The 22,161-nt window shown below is 38.5% G+C and overlaps 1 protein-coding gene across 2 annotated transcripts in view; it reads right to left on the minus strand.

Annotated features, from left to right (window-relative positions):
* Positions 1-22,161, minus strand: part of KIAA0753 (KIAA0753 ortholog) — a 59,722-nt gene that overhangs the window by 28,877 nt on the left and 8,684 nt on the right. For both annotated transcript variants that reach the window (XM_060132826.1, XM_060132827.1), the window contains exons 3-9: positions 18,657-19,281; positions 16,551-16,657; positions 14,430-14,492; positions 13,807-14,022; positions 11,686-11,896; positions 2,005-2,240; positions 567-733 (exon numbers count right to left, since the gene is read on the minus strand). In XM_060132826.1, the coding sequence (XP_059988809.1) occupies positions 567-733; positions 2,005-2,240; positions 11,686-11,896; positions 13,807-14,022; positions 14,430-14,492; positions 16,551-16,657; positions 18,657-19,281 (1,625 nt within the window). The remainder of the gene's footprint in view (positions 1-566; positions 734-2,004; positions 2,241-11,685; positions 11,897-13,806; positions 14,023-14,429; positions 14,493-16,550; positions 16,658-18,656; positions 19,282-22,161) is intronic.

Genomic DNA, 22,161 nt, shown 5'->3' on the forward strand with positions numbered 1-22,161 from the left:
TGGAATGGCGGGTCCTCATTCTCCATGTGCTATGAGTGAGGGTGACAAGGCAGTAATGTCAGCATTATCCTAACTGTCCCCTGCGGTCAGGACAGTGCCTATGAGATTTGCATGGTTTTATAATCCATATTGTCTTGACTTGGAATAGGAATTATTTTTAAATATTCATTCATTCAGCAAAGATTTACTAGATGTCTACTAAGATTTACTACATCAGGCACTGTACATTCAGATATAAGGAAGGCACAGTTCCTGGCCTCAAGTAACTAGGATCCACTGGGTGAAGAGACAAGTGAAGGGCAGCCCATGATCCTCCATACGGTGAACATGTCCACAGGGTATTGGGGTGACCCGTGGGAGTTACTCTACCCATAGCCAGGTAGGAAAGAGGAACCAATAGGCTTCTAGCAAAAAATGTCTCATGTATCTATTACTCATCCAAATAAGCTTTTCTCCTTAATGGGAACTAAGGATGCTGCTTTATTTGCTCTAAGGAGTAGGTCGCCTTTGATCTGTGGAGGAAAATAAAGTCAAATACCCAAATGGTTCCGTGAATTTTTACATACCATTTAGGAGATGCCAGTGGGGATGTGGGGTTTGGAGGTATCCAAGGAGCCTTATGGTCCTTCACAGGCTGCTGGTTCATTTTTAACCTGGAGGAGACTGTTGTCCGTTGCAACCTGCTTTTGCTGTAAGATTGGGATGGTCTACTTTTTTCAGCTTTGTGGAGTCCCTGCAAGAGATAACTATGAATTATAAAGCCAAACGGATATCAAAGAAACTGGCTGTAACCTCTGGCTTACTGAAGCTTCAAATGGCCCTATGATGTTCATACACCCATTCAGCAAAAACCTAAGTGGAAAGCACTGTAGCAGAAATTTGGGGAGGGTACAAATTACACTGAAACAACTTTGGTTGTGGGGAGAGGGGTGGAGGCATAAAACTGGAATCCCTGGCTTGGCCGTCTTTATATATATATATATATATATATATATATATAAAAATATATATATATAATTTTTTTAAAAATAATTTTTCCTAACTAAACAAAAGAGGTAAATTGTAAAACATTCTTGGTTAAAACGCATCTCTGAGTCTTAGGCTTCCCATCTGTAAAATGGGAGCTAATGTGTTCACGAATTTCTAGAAGATTAAAAGGGCTAATGGAGGAGGAGCACGATGGTGGAGGCAGAAAGGCACACGCCATCTAAACAGAATGGCTACTGTAAAACACTGTAGAGGATAAGGCTGCCTCGGAGGAGAGCACCAGGCTGAATTTACACAGGCTGAATCCTGATTTCCCAATGACCCCCCTTAAGAGTTTTTGAAAAGGAATAAAGACGATCTTAATCCATGATCTCTCAGTAACAGGTGATAATTGCCAATATCCTTTTTCTGGGGTCACCTGACAATATGCAGGTTTGCTACATAAGCCTCTGGACAACCCATCAGACGGGAGTAACTACATTAAGCGTATTTAGACTAGGAGGTGGTCTTGTGGCCAGTTCTCCACTGGTAGGGCCTTAAGTTAACTTTTAGATAGAAGCTTAAAATATAATGTACTTTCAAGCCAGCTGGCTCCCAAAGCCATATTAGAAAGTACTCACCCTAAGATGCCTTTCAATATCAAATATTTATCGATATTTATCTTTAGCAGGAAATCTTAATCCCCTCAAATTTCACACTTCCAAATCAGAAGCAGAAAAAACCTGAATTTTAAAATAGCCCACCCAGTGAAGACCTTGGTGTCAAAACAGTTAGGCTCTAATTAAACCAGGACAAGAAAGAATGCCCTGCCCTTAGTAACAGTATTAAAACTTGTTGTTTTTTGTTAAAAGATAAAAATGACCTGGAGCTAAGCTTAGTTTAGATAGTTGGACTCAAGGGCTCTGGCATTCAAAGGCTTGAGAACTCAAATCCTAGCTCCACCTCTTACCAGCCTGTGTGACCTTGGACAATGTCAGATTAATACAAATGGGACAGAAGAAAGGAGTGATTTCATACTTGCTGGAGTCTTGCCGGTGCCACAGTGTCTTTCTTCCTAAAGGGTGGCACATTCTCAGTCACAAGCTTCTTTTTCCCTGCTCTTGTTTTTGCCAGGGCTAATGCCTCTTCTTTGAAGTTCGCATTTTGGTCTACAACAGATGGAGCTTCTTCCGGAAGGATATCCGCATCTAATACATCAAGCTCGTTTTCCAACCTCTGGGTCACTGGAAGCTCTATATCAGGTTGATACTTATCTACATGGAGATTTCAGAAGGACAAATTGAGGGAAATGCTGTTCAAATCAAGTGAGAGTGATTATCTAGAGACAGATAAGCTCACAATAATACCCTGTTAAAAACTGAGGTGTTTTGCTGTCCAAGTTGCTCCTAATCCTATGACTCCTACTGCAGTTCTACAAGCAGAAACCTAAGTGCCATGGCTGACTCCCTGAATCTCACCTCCCACATTTACTTATTCACCCGGTCCCTCAGATCCCAGTTCTTAAATATGTCTTGTCCTTCCTTCCCTTCTGCCACTACCCAAGGTCAGGCTTGCAATATCCTGTGACTGTAACAATAGCATCTTCTAACTGACCCCTTCTTTATCTTCAATCACACCTTCTCCTGGCTACCATAATTATTTTTTTCAATGTAAATATTTAAATATCACTTCTCAAAACCTTCAATGGCTCCTAAGTTGATAGAGAATAAAGTCTGAACTCCATACATGACATACAACCTGCAGTGGAAAAGAAAGTAAAACTGTCTTTATTTGAAGATGAGATATTTCCTACATAGAAAAAAAATCCAAGAGAATCTACAGATAAGCAATTACAACTAAGAACAGAGTTCAGCAAGGTTTCTGGATAAAAGAAGAAAAATATACAAAAGTCAATATCATTCCCACACATCAAAATAACTAATTAGAGAAAACATAAAAGAAAAAATACGCCATTAACATTAGCAACTAAACTGTAAGGCACTAAGGAAGAAATCTAATGAAAGGTGTACAAGACTTTTACAGAAAATATTCAAAGGTATTTTAAAGGACATGAAAGAAAATTTGGATTAACTGTATTCATGAATGAAAAAATACTGTAAAGCTGTCAATTCTCCTCAAAGTGATCTACAATTTCAAATGCAAGTTCAATTAAAATCCCAACAGATTTTTCTGGGGATCTAAACAGGTTAATGCTAAAATTCTTATGAAGTGTAAAATCCCAAGATAGCCCAAATAATTCTGAAGAACAAAAAAGTGGGGAATAGGGCAGGGGTGGGAGTCTTATTTTCCCAGAGATCAAGTGTTCGTGATAAAGCTGTAATAATGAAGGCAGTGTGGGAGCGATACAGGAAGAGGCAGAAACCAATGAAGCAGGATGGATATGACAAAGGCAGTATGACAAATCAGTGAATATGAACTGGATTGTTCAATAAATAGTGCTGAAATTATTAGTATCCACAGGTAACAAAATAAAAATTTAACTGTTCAGCGTGAGGATCCTTGCCTCAAACTGAACGCTTATATTATAAATGGAACAAAGCCCTAAATGTGAAAGGGAAACTTTAAAGATTTTAGAAGAAAATATAGGAGAATATGATTATGACATCAGGGCAGAAAAGGCTTTCTTAAAGTCAAATAATGTTAACATATTTAAACTTAATTACATGAAACTACAACTTCCTTTTGACAAAAAGACACCATAAAGTCACAGACAAGCCAGAGTCTGGAAGTACATCTCTGTAATGCATATAACTAATATAAGCTTAATATACAGAATATGTAAAGAACGCCTATGAATCTGTAGGAAAAACAAACAATCCAACAGAGAAACAGGCAAAGGATAGAAAACGGCAATTGAGAGAGAAAATCTGAACCGTCAATAAAAACATGAAAAGATGATCATCACTAATCAGAAAAACTGAAATTAAGACAATGAGGTACCATTTCACACCCATCGGATTAGGGGGGAATTTTTAGTGTGACAATACCACGTATAAACAAGGATGTAGAAAAACAAGTGCTCTCACAAGCCACTAGTGCAGGAGTAAACTGGTACAGCTACTTGAAGCCCCACCCACACTGCCACCCAGCAGTTTCACTCCTAGGCACAGACTCAGCCTAGAGGAACCCTCATGCTTACACAGGAAGACATGAACACAGATATTCACTTCATCAGTGTTTGTGACAGCAAAAAAGTGGAAACGACCCACATGTCCATCAATAAGAACTGAGAATAAACTATGGTATATTCATACAAGGGAAACCTATCCAGTGGTTGAATTAATAAATTAGAATTCATGTATGAATATGAACAAGTCTTACAAACTAAGTGGAGGGGGAAGCAAACTGCAAATGTTGCATTTGTAAGATATCACTGACATGAAACGCACAGCATATGAAACAATACTTTACAGTGTTTATGGATAGAGACATAAGCAGTACAAGTATAAAAACAGGGCAGGTCCATATTATAATAACAAGAGTAACCTCTGGTGAGGGAGGGAGGGAAGGGTATAGAATGGGGAGAGAAATATAAAAGGCACTTCAGCTGTAGCTGTCATATTTTATTTCCAAAAAAAATTCTGAAGCGAATAAAACAAAAATGTTCAAGTTTGTTAAATCTGGCTAGTAGATATACAGGTATTTATTATTTTCATTCTTTTTCTACATATTTTAAATATTTCATAATAAAAGGAAAACCACATTTAGACTACTTTAACTACTTTAAGTAAGTAAGAGTAGTCTAAACTACATTTAGACTACTTTAATCCGGCCAAAGGCCAGATGCTCCTTGCACCGCTTTTTTAATCTGGTACTTTTCAAGGTCATGGAAGTTATGCTGCAAGGATACATAAATTGGAAGGAAAGAATGCTTAGACTAAATCCTCAGTCTAAAACTTATTAATCCCCAAGTTTACATATAGCAAGGCAACTCTGACCTCTAGGTCCTGATGCCTTTTCAGTTCTGACTTGCATAAATCAACTGCAAATGTAGTACAAGTTCCAGGGGCAGCTGAGTTTGAGGACATTGCTGGTGATGGGGAGGGAACCAGCATCCTTACATCTGACAAGTTATACCAATGCAATCAACCACGGCAAGAACATTTCAGAAGCCGCTAAAGAAACGCGCCAGCCAACAATTATATAAATCACAAGATCAAGTCAGGCTCACACATATATCCCAACTGAAAAGACGGGGTTTTCCACCCAAGTGGCTCCCTATGACTTTTGTGGGGGGGCGTTGGGAAGAAGGGACCTAAGGAACTCAGAATGGAGGTATTAGGTAGAGTGAGATCTAAAACAGAAACAGAAACTGCAACCTTCTGAAATCCAGATTATAAAGACCAAAAAAATACCAATAAAATAAATAAGAGGGCTACCATATCCTTCCCTATGAGCAACTGTATTAAATTTGCAAAGTAGCTAACCATAATACCTCAATTTGTAATGATGATAACGACAGTGATTTTATGATCTGCCCTGACATCTGCACACATTTTCAGTATCTAACATAATTCACATTCATATTTGAGGCTCACCATGACACACAGAGCAGGTGGGGCAATGATTACTATGGTGTTTCAGATGAGGAAGTAACAGTTAAGTGCTTTACTCATGGTCACAAGGTCAGCAAGCAGCAGAGTCACATCTTCTGACTCTCTCAGTCCAGGGCAAGGCCCATTCATTCTGCCCTGTCAGGAACTACGGAGCTGTTCCACATAAACACATTTTCCAGATAACTGAAGCTCACTTAATTCTTGATGAATTATCTAATTTGCTACTTACAACAACTAAGTCAGTTACATCGGATAAGGACCACAGGCGTACCTGAGAGATCTTGCAGGTTCGGTTCCAGACCACCAAAATAGAGCAAATATCACAATAAAGCGAGCCACACAAATGTTTTGGTTTCCCAGTGCATATAAAAGTTATGTTTACACTATGTAGTATGTAGTCGATTAAGTGTGCAATAGCCTTATGTCTTTAAAAAATGTATACACCTTAATTAAAAAATACTGTATCACTAAAAAATGCTAACCATCACCTGATAATGCAGGGTTGCCACAAACCTTCAATTTGTAAAATCACAGTATCTGTGAAGCACAATAAAGTGAAGCACAAAAAAATAAGGTATGCCTGTATTATCCCCACTCACAGATGAAAAAATGAAGGTTCAGAGAGATTAAGTCATCAACCCAGGATCACAAACTGGCGGAGCTGGGACTAGAGTGAGGTCTTTCTGGTCCCCGTTTTTCACACTGTGGTCTGTCTTCCTGCTTTCCCACATTGGTGCCTACAGTGAGTTTTATATTAGCAGGTTTCCCAACTTCTCTCTCTGAATCTGGTCCTCATCTTTCACAACTCAGTTATGGGCGCCTCTCATCTTTTAACTCATTTAGGGAACATATCTCTGTGTGCAGGCCTGGAAAATTCACCACATTCCCTCCAGAGGATCATAAATGAGCACCCAGATCTCAGGTTACTGTGATTTGCAGCTCAGAGGCCTTTTCTTCTTCTATTTCACTTCTTCACAGTCACTCATTTAAATGCCTAACTGTGTGTTGGCCTTGGGGCTACCACAGAGGATACAGCGGCAAATAGACATCACACCTGTCCTGAGGGAAAGGCTGGCAAAGGCAGCCTTCTGGTTAGAAAGAAGGTGCCATACTAGTTCTACCTGTCTACCAATGAAGGGAACAGAATACCACATTACAGTGAGTAAATATCTAATAGTAACTGAGTAAGTTAGGTTTTGTTACATTCATGATAGAGGCAGTGCATTAAGCTACAGATTTCCACAGAATTAGTTTAGATTGAGAAATAAATGAAAACCAGACTGATATATAACTTTCAAATCAGTAGAGGAAACAAAATGAAACAAGAACTTGATTAACATAATAAATTACAACAAAGAAAAAAAAAGTGGCAAGTGGAAAACAAAAAATAAGGTGGAAAGAAGTTCAAAGGTGCTATTAATCTCAGTAAATATAAGTAGGTTAAATATAGAACTCTACAACAGGGTTAAAAACACCAACAATAAACTATTTACAAGAGACATTCTTAAAATAAAACAGCGAAGAAAAACTGAACATAAAGGGATGGAAAATGTTATTCTAGGTAAATGCCAAACAAGTTAGGTAGATGAAACAATATTAATATCAAACAAAACAGAATCCAAAGCGAATGACGTTAAAAAGGCAAAGAGAGATATTTAATAATAACATACAAAATCCACAGAAAAAAGATCAGGGCTTCCCTGGTGGCGCAGTGGTTGAGAGCCCGCCTGCCGATGCAGGGAACACGGGTTCGTGCCCCGGTCCGGGAAGATCCCACATGCCGCAGAGCGGCTGGGCCCGTGAGCCATGGCCGCTGAGCCTGCATGTCCGGAGCCTGTGCTCCGCAACGGGAGAGGCCACAACAGTGAGAGGCCCGCGTATCACACACACACAAACACACACAAAAGATTTATCAGTAAGGAACGCTTATGCATCTAACAGCACAACTTCAAAATGTATAAAACAAAAATGAATAGAAATACAAAGAGAAATTTTAAAAGTCTCAAGAGACTTTAACATACCTTTATATCAGTCATCTACAGATCAAGTAAATAAAACCAGAAAACCATAGAAGAAAAAGAAATAAAAGGAATAAAGACTGGAAAGGAGGAAATAAACCAATGGTTATATTCATAGATGACATGACTATATACATTGCAAAACACAAATAATCTGCCCATAAATTATTAGAAATAAATTAGGTTATCAAGGTTCCTAGATATAAGATCAACACACAAAATTGACCATATGTCTGTATATCCACAATATTCAGTAAAAATCAAATTTTTAAAAAGATATCATTTACTGAAAGCATTGAGAGCACTGAAAATAGCAATACCAAGGAATAATTCTAAATAAAGATGAACAAACGCACACACACATTATAAGTTACTGAGAGTATTTAAAGACAACCTGAATGAATGGAGGGATATATACCCTGCTGGTGGATTGGGAAATATAATATTGTAAAGATAACAATTCCTCACCAAAATTCCAATAGGTTGTTTGTTGTTGGAGGGGGAGGGGATGAAAATTAACAAATTCTGATCCTAACATTTCTATGGAAATACCAAGGGTCAAGATTTGCCAAGACATTCTGGAAGAACAGGTGAGAAAAGCTGTTCTACCAGATATCTAGACTTAGAATAGTTAAGTAAGATAGTGTACACTAGCATAAGAACCAACAAATAAACCAGTGGAAGAGAAAAGAGGACCCAGAAACTGACCCACACATATGTGGACACAACTTATGACAAAAGTGCCACTGTATGCCACTGTGGGGAAAGAATAATATTTTCAACAAAGAGTGCTAGCTCAACTACATATCCACCTGGAAGAAAATGAACCTTTTTTAGGAAATAACACAGGAAAATAGTTTCTTAATTTTGGCATAAGGAAAAGCTTCTTAAACAGGATCCAGAAACAAACCAAAAAACAAACAACAACCACCAAAAAGAACCTATACAGAAAAGATTGCTACATTGGAATACAGTGAAATTAAGAATTCTGTCCATCAAAAGACACCTCGGCAACATTTAAAAGCAAGCTACATCTTATTTCTATGAGGATATTTACAACACAGGTAACTGAGAAAGGGTCCTATGTAGAATACTCCTACAAAGAACTCCTACAAATCAATAAAGAAAAGGAGAGAGAGAGAGAAAGGAAAAAAGGGAATAGAAAATGAGAGAGAGAGAGAGGGAGAGAGAGAGAGAGACAGGGAGGGAGGACTGGTCAAGAGACTTGAACTGGCACCTCACAAAAGAAGACATGTAAATGGCCAATAAATATATGAAGAAGTACTCAGCATTAAACATCCAGAAAACGTAACTAAAACCACAATGACAGCCTTACACATCAACCAGGTCGCCAAAATTTTAAAAACTAATAACAAGGGCTGGCAAGGATGTGTAGCAACTGTTCTTATACATAGTTGGTTGGAATATAAAAGGATAAAACTACTTTGAAAAAAATCTTTATTACAGTTGAACCAATACATACCCTGATGACCTAACAAATATACTCCTGGGAATAAACCCAACAGAAACACAGGCACACATGTACCAAGAGACATATATAAAAACGATCACAGTAGTTTCCCTTATAATCACCCCAAACTGGAAAAAACCCAATGATTAAAACAACAGAATAGATAAATGGCCATATATTCGTACAATGGAATACAGCCATGAACATAAACAAATCACAGCTACACAAACAGAACAGATGAATCTCACAAAGTGTTAAGTGGAAGAAGCCAGTCACAAGAAAATACCAATTGTGTGATTCTATTTTTTATAAAGTTCCAAATCAGGCAAAACCAAAGTACAGCATTAAAAATCACAGTGAGAGTTAATAGAGGGGAAGAAGCAGGGGAAGGAGGTTGGAAGAGGAGAGTCTAGGGGGATTTCTTAGTGCTTGTAATGTTCCATTTCTTGACTTGGGTGGTGGTCATACACGAATGTTTGTTTTCTGATAACTGAGCTGTAAATTTATAGTGCACTTTTCTATCTGTACATTCCACTTCAATTAAAAGAAGGAAAACTAGTTTACTGGATTCATCCACACTCTGATATAAATGGCATATTAAAAAGTTCAATATTAAAATCTTAAAACTATTTTAAAATACTATCAATGTATATATGTCAGTTTAAGAAGGAAAAAAAAAGAGGAAAAGAAAATCTCTTAGCAAAACAGGAACAGAAGAAAATTTCCTTAACTTTCATATGCAGATTTGCCAAAAATCAATAGTCAGCATTACATATGAAAAAGCATTCCCTTTAAACTGGTAAGGGGGTGGGGGCACGCACAGGGAGTTGATGTCCACCATTACAGCTATTATTCAATATTACCCTGAATTAAAATCCATTCAATAAAGCAGAAAGAGGAAAAAAGAGAGGTATAAAAATTGCCAAGAGAGAGGCAAAACTTAAGTGAGCTCATCTATCTGGAAAAATACATAAAAGTTAACAAAACCTCATATTTCATCAAATCTGAAGTATCAAGTATAAGACATATCATTATTTTATGTACCAATACGAAATTTTAAAGTATCGTCAAGTAATTGTAAGATATCATCAATTTAAGAATGCATCCCAATTTCAGAAATGTTCAAATGTAAACCTTAGAACCAATGAAATACAGTACCATAACAAATTAAAGATTTCAGCAAGGTGTCAGATAAAAGAGCAACGTACAAGTCCAACAGCTCTCCTATAAGTAGCAATAACCAATTTCAAAATGAATTTTAAAAACAGATCCCATTCACAATAGCAATAAAAACTGGAAATCAACCTAACAAGAAATTTAGGAATTCCTATATATTCCTACGTCAGGGATTATCATATGCAGAAAGTTATAAAATTCAACTGAGGGGATGGAAAAGGGGCATGAATAAATTGATAGATCATATTGTAAAGATGTCATTCCTCTCCTAATTAATTTATGAACTCAATGTAATACCAATCGAACTCCCAACAGCACTTTTCATGGAACTTGACAAGCTCATTCTAAATTCCTCTGAAGATAAGCAATCACCGTCAGCAAAATTTTGAAAAAGCAGAACAACAAAGAGGAAAGAACTACTTCTTAAAATATTAAAATATGTAGGAAAGAATGATGATTTTGCCTACAAAATTAAAAATTTCTGGGAATTCCCTGGCAGTCCAGTGGTTAGGACTTGGTGCTTTCACTGCCAGCGTCCAGGGTCAATCCCTGGTCAGAGAAGTAAGATCCTGCAAGCCTCGTGGCACAGCTGAAAAAAGTAAATAAAATAAATAATAAAAATAAAATTTTCTGTGCCAGAAAAGATATCATAAACGAAATTCAAAAGTAAGTGTCTAAGAGAAAATATTTACAATACATGTAAACCAGAAAAGGATTAAGATCCAAAATATATAAAGAACTATATACCCATAAGCAAAAGACAGAACCCAGCAGGGAGATGGCAAAGGATATGAACAGATAAATCACAGAAGAGGAAATAAACAAGGCTAAGGAACACATGAAAGAAAAACCTTCCTGACTAGGAATCAGGGAAACACAATATAAAACAGTAAGGTACCATTTTCCACCAAGAGACTGGAAATTTTTTATATTTCATTATATAAAGTACTTGGCAAGGATATGGGGAAATACCTACTGATGGTCACTGCTAAACAAAACATAACTGCATGCCCATTTTCAAGGGCAAGCTGGCAGTATCTGTTTAAATGTGCACACCACGTAAGCTTGCAACTCTGCTTATTGGAATAACGAGAATTTATTACCTACGTAAAAAAAGATCATATGTATCAACCAAATGTGTGTTTGTGTAGATATGTATATATCTATCGTTAAAATGTAAATAAAGAAACTTAAAAAAAAAAAGCAGGGTCCTAACTTTCAGCTCTGCAGGGATTTACTTTGGTTAGCCCAAATGCTATGGTGCAGGAAAAGGGAATTTTACTTTCTCCACCCTCCTCTAAGGAAAAATACTCCGGCCTCCAGCCTAAGGAAGCATTTTGGCTGCTATTCCTTTATCCTAGTTCAAGTGCACCTACTGTGGACTAGGCTTTAAATCCTGACCCAGGGGGGCAACTGTTACAGTCCAGACAATTTCAAAGAATAAAGTATCTTGTAATAAACACTTTAGGACACATACCAGCAAGAAGCTTCTTTGCCACTGAAGGTCCTCTTGTTTCCTGTGGAAATATCTCCTTTGCCACAAAGGGCCTCCTCTCACTCTTTGGTGATGTACTTCGCCATCTCTCTAAGGCCCTTTGGCTACCAATAGGAAATCTGCTCTGAATTTCATTGAAACATTTCTTTGCCTTTTTTGGTGACAGTGTCTTTTCCAGGAGGGATTCCAAAGCCTGCCATGAAACAGTTAATCATTCTCTTAGTTTATCTCACAAAAGTCTGACTTCTCAATTATAAAACTGAAAATGGGAACTCCAGAGAAACTCATTATTAAATGGCTATGTCTAATTGTTAATGAAACATCACTTAATTTTAAAACTTGGTTATTTAGGAATCCAATTAATAAAAGAATTCTGCATGTTCTTTTACATGTTTAGCTCACTAAAACCAATAGCAAAAAAATAAAGAATATGAACACTCTTAACGGCATCCAAATTCTAAAATTAAGGATTTCCTATTTTAAAAACTAACCACAGTCTTCAGAATATAATCCTATATGCTATATAAGCATTTTAATTCTCAATGACAACCTCATAAACTTAAATTATCCTTTAAGTGGGCACACAGACTGTATTTAATGCACATCTTCATAAACTAAAGGAAACTTAGCATGCCCAGTGGCTCTGGTCACTCATCTACCACAACGGGGGAGATCTGTGCCCCTCCACCCCTTCTAAGAGAGGTATGTCCTCTAACAAGTACCCACTCGTCACCAGGCAGCAAGGGCCCAGTCTCCCTCCAGTCAGTACAAGTTAAGGACAACTGAACACAGCCAGGGACATTTAGCTCAGATGACAGTAAGGCAATAAGAAAATAATAAGCTATGGGTTGGTGCCGTAGACATCAACAAGAAAGAATAAATTTCTTGTGCTACTGAATATTTTCAAATGTAGAGGAGACAAACATTATATTTAAGAAACATTATGTTAAGGCACTTCTGCTCAAAATTTGGGAAAGGGACTATATCTCTTGAGATCCTTTCTAGGATTAGCAAGATACGTCCTCTAAATGAAATCATCTGGCCAATAAATATTTCTTATGGATAAGTTTAAAAAGCACCACATAACTTGATATGCTACCTAAAGGTCTCCATTTGACAATAACATTCCTGATAGTAAGTTCTATACACACGAATGTAACCAATGTAAATCACAAACATATTTGCTGGATAATGAAACTGTAAAGGCAGAAGGGGACTTAAAGATCACCAAGGGCTAGTTAATGGTAGAACTGGTCTGTCACTTAGTCTCGAACTCTTCCCACTACAGCATCCTTCCTCTACAGCCAACAGCTTACTGTGTCACACTAACAGAAAGGCCATCCTTTTATTTGTGGATGAAAATGTGTGGCACAGTGGAAATAACAGTGGCATGGGAGTCAGAAGACAGGCATTGGATTTCCAGCTATCGAGAGAAGTAACTGTGTCATGTCTCTGACCTTTTTTTTTAATCTGTAAAATAAAAGTAATAAAACCTATTGCAAATCACAGCAACGCAGTAAGGATGAAATGACAGCACTCCACAAACTTCAAAGAACTATAAAGATTTAAGGACACAGTGTTTTTGCTGTCTTTGTCACCAATAAAACTAAACACACTATCCATTCCTGACTAGTACATACCGGTTGTGATTTCCAGAAGTCTCTAGCCATAGCACAAGACTTTAGAATCTGCTTCCATATATTTTTGTGTTTCTTTTTTTCAAAAATCTATCTAGATTGCACACTGATATTCTAATCTAAGCACTAATCTAAACAGTGCGTTACTGTTTTCCTTTTGTATGCTAATAAGTTCTTTTGGTCATGGTATGGAACATTCTGTTTAATTAATGGACCTGGTTAAGAGTTGTTATGTGTTCTAGACTCAAGTCACCAATTCTCAAAGCAGTGAAATACAATATAGACTAGATTGTAAAAACAAAATTAAAATGAAGTGCTTCTTCTGCCCTCTGCAAAGCTTGAATTTACTAGGTGCCAGCTTTGTCTTGTATTCTCCACAAATCTCAATGAAATTAGGCAATGGTAAACATTACTTCCCTGCTTAGAAACAATGCACTTTAAACAAAATTCGGAGTCAATTTCATACCTCAGTTTGTTGCAGGATATCTATCACCACATCAGGGACAGAAGAATTGGCCTCCAGCTTGGCAGAACAGAGTGAAAGCTGGCGGATGAGACTGCCCAATTCCTTGCACCAAATAGGAACTGCGTGCTCCACCCGGTCAGTAAATTGAGTAACAAACATCTGTAAGGCCCGAATGGCTCCTCGATGGGCAGCTGCCAGCCTGGACACTGCCCATGACTGGCAATAAATGAGATGCGAGAGTTATTTCAATACTCACAACTTCTAAACGTTAACCCAACCCTTACGAACATTTATAGCCAATCTTCTTTCTATGTAAGAACAACTTCTACTGTAAAAACTTTTTCATAGTAAAGGGAATTGTAAAGCTTAAAGATTTTCTAATGAAAAAGTCTTTTCCCTTTCATGCTCAGTTTCTTATACCAGGAGCAACAACAAAAATCTATTTTCAGAACCTGTTTCTTGGAAGATGAGCCCATATTCAGAATATGTAAGATGCTCACTCCCTAATAGGTTTCTACAAGCACTGAAAATAATATTAGTGCAGAGAACCCACACATAATACTAACAAAATACTGGAAATGTAGTTTATAAGTAGTATTAATCATAATTAAATTGCATCATACCTTCTTAGTATGTTTAATTTTATGTGGACTCAATTTATCCAATTCTTCCTGGATTTCTTTAACCTGTTTTGTAAAGGGGGGAGAAATGAAAACTTCGTACCTTTCCACTGATCTTTTCTGTAGAAAAGGATACATTTTCTCTTGTCCAAATATAACCATTATTATTATTTTTTTTTATAAATTTATTTATTTATTTTTTGGCTGTGTTGGGTCTTCGTTGCTGCGTGCTTTCTCTAGCTGTGGCGAGCAGGGGCTACTCTGCGTTGCGGTGCATGGGCTTCTCATTGCAGTGGCTTCTCTTGTTGTGGATCACGGGCTCTAGGTCCAAGGGGTTCAGTAGTTGTGGCTCGCGTGCTCTAGAGCGCAGGCTCAGTAGTTGTGGTGCACGGGCCTAGTTGCTCCACGGCATGTGGGATCTTCCTGGACCAGGGCTCGAACCCGTGTCCCCTGCATTGGCAGACGGATTCTTAACCACTGCGCCACCAGGGAAGTCCCAAATATAACCCTTATTAATTCAAGTCACTTGAAAATGAAACAAGGCTCTTCATTCATTCACCCCCAAAGTAGCTATTGGTTTCCAGTTCGAGATGGTGACTAGAGCACAGGGTTCACCTTCCATCCCTTGGTCCCCAATGTAAGAGGAATTTAACATGAAGGAGTGAAGGTGAAGGTGACTCTGGAAAGGTAGGAGGGCCAGATCAGGATGTCTTCAGTGCTGTGGCTAAAGAATTCAGCTTCCACCCTCTAAGTAACGGCGAGCCAATCAAACCTTTCAAGCACAGCTCTGATTCATGATTCAGAACAATCTTTATGGCAGCAGCGCAGAGTAAAAAACAAAATGAACCCAACAAGAATACAAAACAAAATCTAACGCAGGCATTATCTTTTAAATGAAACAGTCCAGTTTTGGGTTCAGCAATAAGGCTAACACGTGAGCTAAGTGGCCAGAAATGAGTTCAAGGCTTACTAATGAGTAAGGCGATAAAGTTAAAACAAACATTTAAAAATTCTATCCACAATGTAAAAAAAGTAAATGCCTGCTTATCGGCCACTCCATGTGTCCTGAAAGACACTTAACACATTCTTCACTCTTTACTATTTAGTAAAGACAATTAAACTATTTACTATCTACTAAGCTTCTAATACACAATAAACATGAGACAGATGGGAAACTAACAAGGTCCCTATCCTCTAAGGTGCATTACTGGGGACCACAGGTTTCAGGGTAACTGATCCACTTAAATTTATCTGCAAAAATATGGGCTGTATAAGCATTTTTTTCTGGGGAAAGGACACATAGCTCTTAGTAGATTCTCAAGAGTCTATGACCCCAAAAAGTAAAGAAAAAAACAAAAACAAAACAAAAAATCCCTCAGTATTTAAAGAGTTTGGCCAGGGACTTCCCTGGTGGCATGGTGGTTAAGAATCCACCTGCCATTGCGGGGGACACGGGTTTGATCCCTGGTCCAGGAAGATCCCACATGCCTTGGAGCAACTAAGCCCATGCGCCACAACTACTGAACCTGCACTCTAGAGCCCACAAGCCACAACTACTGAGCCCACGCACCACAACTAGTGAAGCCCGTGTGCCTAGAGCTGGCGCTCTGCAAGAAGAGAAGCCACTGCAATGAGAAGCCTGTGCACCACAATGAAGAGTAGCCTGCACTCACCACGACTAAAGAAAGCCCGTGCACAGCAACGAAGACCCAACACAGCCAAAAATTTTTAAAAAGTAAATAAATAAAACAAATAAATTTATTAAAAAAAAAAAGAGAGAAGGCATCGCAATGAGAAGCCCACGCACCGCAACAAAGAGTAGCCCCTGCTCGCAGCAACTAGAGTAAGCCTGTGCGCAGCAACAAAGACCCAAGGCAGCCAAAAATAAATTATAAAAATTTTTTAAAAAGATAAAAATAAAATAAAGAGTTTGGCCATATACACATAATACACAAACACACATAAAGGCTGAGGACGAGAAGCAGAATTATTTGTCCACATGTTCAGGAAATTCGGCCTCACAAACACATCAGAATTCATGTAGGATACCTGGTGCTGATATTGCTGAGACAAAAGGAAAACAGGAATTCCCTGAGAAGGTCCCCGGTCCCTGAGCCTCCTCACCTGCTGCTGGAGGACGTAGAGCATTCGGGCAGAACGGACGGCCTGCTCCTTCCTCCTGACACGGATTCTCCGCTCTTCATCTGGATCCAAAGCTTCTTCCATGCGATCTGAAAATATTTTTCCCCCAAGAGTGGATTATAAACCACACTTTAAAAACTTATAAAAACTTCAATTACTCAAAGAGATAATGAGGTTGACAATCTCTAGTTTTATTAAGAAAAAAATGAAGCTGTCATAACCAGAAATTTCAGTTTTCCTCAGCCATAAAACTAGGAACCAGCAAGTGGGCCTGTGTCCTGACTCAGAGATGGAAGAGACATGAAGACTAACTAGATCAAGCTCCCCTCCAGGCAGGAATTCCCTGAACCAAATCCCACTGGACAGCCTATACCACAGTTATGCATCTCTTACTATTTTTAAATTCTTTCTATTGAACCCAAATCTATAATGCTTTCTATTTTTTTTTAAATTAAATTTCTTGGTCGCGTCACGTGGCATGCAAGATCTTAGTTCCCCGACCAGGGATGGAACCCATGCCCCCTGCAGTGGAAGTGCAGGGTCTTAACCACTGGACCATCAGGGAAGTCACGTGCTTTCTATTTTTTAAAAAAACCATTTATTGACCTATTTTTATGTTTAGCAAGATTCTTTTGCATTCTCTTATCTTGAACCCAGATGAGAAGTCCTTTCTCCAACATATTAAGACACCAAGGGCTAAAATTATTTGCATGTCCAAAGTCTTCATTTATTTGTCAGGAAGCACACCCTCATACACACTGCTGCTCCATATTTTCAAAAGATTCATTCAAAGAAACTGTTTCTGGAAGACTGCCTGAGCAGCTCAGCTCTAAAGGTCCCCTGTATGAGGCCCCATCACCAGAGCAGCGGGCCTCGTGGCTTTGCTCCCCTGGTATCATGGTTTCTACCAAACTATACTGTGGGGTCATGCCATGGACCACCACTGAGCGATGTTAGGAGAAACAAGCCACAACACTGCTGCTATTCTGATGTAGGAATGTTTTCAAATTGTTCATATTACACAACATTCTCTTTATGAAGACCCACCAGAGAAATTTTTTCCAGCCTCAATATGTGGTATAATTTTTTTCCTCATACAACTGTTTTTTTCTTTGTAAATTCTGCAATTGATCACATTTTCCTGGTGAGCTGTGAGGAAGCTCAGAAACAAATCTGTAACCCGTTCCTAATAAATCTTATTTTTCCTTTCCTTATTTTTTCCTGTGCCAAAATATCCTCATTTACATATTTTCGTTCTATTTTATTCAATCTGTTTTTGTAAGGCACCTTAAATTCCTTACGTAACATGCATACGCACACATATGCATACATTACTTGACTTTATAGTGCAAAAGATCATTATAGACTATGTGTTATCTTAGCACAGTAGCTCCTTTTGATGTTAACTCCCTATTCCATGCAGTCTGGAAGCTGGGCTTGATCTCCCTACTTCTTAGCTATGGTAACCCCAAATTTTCCATGTGCAATCAATCTTCTACTCCCCAGGGAAATGCAAGGGCATAGGGAACACTGAAAAACTGTAGAGAACAGTATATGAGGATTACACACCTTCCTTTCTACCCTGGGGTCAGATATTTTATACGTATATCCATAACCCCCCATCACTGCTGTGTACTCATCTAACCACTGCCTAAGTTAGAACTGGTTTTAGCTATAATATACAGGTATTATGCTCTTTTCTGAACAAATTAATTTTTCCAGAAGGACTTCTGGATACAGAAGCAAAACATTACAGGATAATTTGCACTCAGGTGCTAGAAGACCTAAGCTTCAGACAACAGGTACCGCAATTACTAGGCAGGGCCCTCAGTCAGTCGACTTACCAAGAACAGCCTAAGGAAAAGGGGCTCTTTCAGGTGCCTCTGCTGGAAAGAGGGGCTAGGGCAGAACAAACTCGTCAGAAAAAAAGACACTGGTCAAACTCAAAGTCCACCTGTCTTGTCATGAGTGCTCACTCTAGTGACAGGAGAGAATGGAATGTGACAGGGGGCGGGGATCCCAAAGAACGTATTTGGACTATACCCTCTCGTAGCATCTTTTCGAAGTCAAGAGTCCAATTTTTCTCACCTTTTTTAGTTAATTCTTCAATTTTATGGATACAACTGCTCAATTCTTTCTGGAGTCGCTGAACTTCCAGCAGGCTTTTGTGTCCACATAGGCTTTTGTGGTCACCTATCCTGGCATGTGGCTGAAGTCCTGGATCACGAGTGGGTGGCGAGTTTGGCATGGTGAGGTCTGACTGTCCTGGATGAGATGTGTACAGGTATACCTTGGCACCTGAGCTGGAAATTTCTACTTTGGATGGCTGGTTGCTGCCATGACAGACTTCCCGACTCTTTGATTCCTTCCTTTCCACTCTATGGTCAGATATTTTATGGTTAGACTGTCCACATTTCTGAAGGATTTGGGGCTGACTTCTGAGATGGTGTTCTTTTATATGTTCTTCAAGTTGTCTTCGTTTTACATCTCTTTTGGCTAGATGGACGGCATAGCTAAGTCTCTCTTCTGATATGACAGAAAATGAAACAGAACTGCCCAGGTCAGGACCGTCTCTAAAACCTGAATCTCTACAATGGTATGACTCATTGTATGAATGCTTTAGTTTTTCAATTCTAATTCCATGTGGGCAAGAATATTGGATTGCCAAGTTGCTTGAATGTGTAGGAACATTCCTATTAAACTGCAGCTGGTTCTTCAAAAAAAAAAATAAAAGCAAGCACACATTAGAAAAAGAACATATTGCATAGTTAGTATATGTCTATAATCAAGTTTCTAACATTTCACCCACACGATTATTAGTGCTAAGAGGTATTTTCCTGTTGTACTGATAGAATCAGCTACTCTCACACATCCTTGAGTTAACCACACACCCCTGGTTCTATCCTACCATCACCCAGTCCCCAGTATTATACTTCTGGTTTACTAGCAGCATACTAGAATCCTCCTCACAAAGTCAACTCAGAAAGCTTCAAACAGACCCAGTAAGTTCCTCAACTCCCCAGTGATGGACTTCTGCCCTGTATCAAAATGTCAGTTTCTAACAAGTGATCAGTACAATTCATTATGAGTGTTCCTGAAAATTGCTCCACAGATGCACCACACAGAACCTAAGCCACTGACAATACTCTTCCTGAGATTTTTCATCTGGTGGTTAGACCACATCTCTTATCCTACACCTAAGTGCATCTTGCTCTAAACAGTCCACTTCACCTTCTTATGCAAGTTTAAGTGTTTGTTAGTTATAATCATGATAGACACAGGTTTTGTTTTTCACTTAACAAACATAGGCATGTTTCCATACTCCCACAGTTTTCATTATTTTTCACAGTTGCACTTTCCAAAATCCAATGAATGGCCTTTTCATGCTTAACCTAACTATAACCTTATTATTAAAGTTAGATTGTTTCAGCTTTTCCACTAATAGAAATATTACTTCAATTAACAGTCCCATGCATTTAGTTTTTTTCTCTTTTTAAATTATTTCCTTAGGATAAATGATCTGTTCTGCAATTACTAGGTCAAAGGGAGCAAACAATTCTGTGGCTTTGGACCTGTCCATGGCAGGTAAATAGCACTAGGAGAATCCGTGCATGCAAACCCAGTGCAGCCTGTGCTGTGATGCCTTATTCTTGAGACGGCCTCCCCAACTCTCACAGCACACACAAGAACATGTGTTTATACAATCATGTGTATAAAGAGTTATTTTAAACTAACCCAGTGTGATAAAACTTCAGGAAAGTATTTTAGGGAAAAAAGTAGAGATGAGAGAGAAAAAAAATAATTACCATCTGAAAGGTGCACAGAATGAGGACCAATACTTGGAACTTATGGCCTTATTGGAGAAATCTTCCCCAAAAGTAAAAATAACCTAAAATACCTAGGGGATTTCATATAAGTACTAGAAAAAAAAAAATGAAAGAATGAATTCCTCTTTAACCTGGGTGTAGGGAAAGGCTTTTCTAACTGTGACTCAAAATCCATATGCAATAAAAGAGTGATAATTTTTACTACATTAAAATAAAAAAATTTAAAACAATTTCTGTTTTTTATGGTTTAAAAACACCATAAACAAAGTCAAAGAACTGAAAAACTGGAAGAAAAATATTTGTAAATTGAGATGAAAAAAGACCAAAACTCAGTAGAAAATGGTGAAAACACATAACAGACAACTAACAACAACAAAAAAAGAAACACGGCCCTTAAATATATGAAAAGTTCGTCAAGTTCATAAAAACACAAATTAAAACTACACTGAGACAGCAACAGATCAGCAAAAATTAAGAGATATAACAACACATGCTGTTGGCAAGACTGGGAAAACAGGCCTTCTCACAGGATGCTGGTGGGAGCACAACCCTCAGAGACGGGACTCTGGCAACAGCAAACAAAACCACACATGTGTTTGCCTTTTGACCCAGCAGTCTCACTTCCAGGAATTTATCCTGAAGATACACCCCCAACAATACAGATGCACAGGGTTACTCACTGCTCTACTGTAACTGCCAAGTATTGGAATTGACCTAAATGCCTATGTAGAAGCATGTCTCAAACTGTGCTATATCCTGGATTTCCTTGGTGGCGCAGTAGTTAAGAATCCGCCTGCCATTGCAGGGGACACGAGTCCAAGCCCTGGTCCAGGAAGATCCCACATGTCGCAGAGCAACTAGGCCTGTGTGCCACAACTACTGAGCCTGTGCTCTAGAGCCCTCAAGCCACAACTACTGAGTCTGTGTGTCACAACTACTGAAGCCCACGTGCCTAGAGCCCGTGCTCCCCAACAAGAGAAGCCACTGCAATGAGAAGCCTGTGTACTGCAACGAAGAGTAGCTCCCACTCACTGCAACTAAAAGCCCACACTCAGCAACGAAGACCCAACACAGCCATGAATAAAGAAAGAAAGAAAGAAAAGAAAACAAAAGAAACTATGCTACATCCACACAGAGGAGTACTATGAAGATGTTAAGAAGAATGAGGAAGATATGTATGAACTCATGCAGAGGGATTTCTCAGATATGCTGTTCAGTGAAAAGAGCAAAGTGCAAAAAGGAGTATCTGTAATACTCCACCCTTCAAAAAAGGGCAGAAGTACTTCATGAGAAAGCACACACACGAATAATAAGATTAGGTATCTACAGGGTGTGGGTAGAAATTGGGTGGAAAGGATAGAGGGAATGGGGGAGCGGTAATACTTCACTGAATGTCCCTTTTTGCACACGTTTGTTTGGAACCACAATAATGTTTCCCATGTACTAGAGAGACAGGAAGGAAAAGAAGAAGGGAGGGAGAAAGGGAGGAAGGTAATAAATAAAATTCATACGGATGAAGGAAAACCCTAAAAATAAATACTAACAGAAACCAATGAACCAAAATGAAGTTCAAACGACTAACATAACCACACGAAAAAGTGGAGGTTTAAAAAAAAAAAATCAACCCAATTAACTTTTGAACATAGCATTTGGACTATATGCCCTCAGGCTAAAGACAAAAAGTTCTCTAAACAAATACTGAACTCTAATTTGTAGGGTTCTTTTTTTGCAGAGGCATGGATTGCAATTCTCAAACAGTTTTGTAC

This window comes from Lagenorhynchus albirostris, chromosome 20 (genome assembly GCF_949774975.1).
Source record: "Lagenorhynchus albirostris chromosome 20, mLagAlb1.1, whole genome shotgun sequence".
NCBI classification, from domain to species: Eukaryota; Metazoa; Chordata; class Mammalia; order Artiodactyla; family Delphinidae; genus Lagenorhynchus; species Lagenorhynchus albirostris.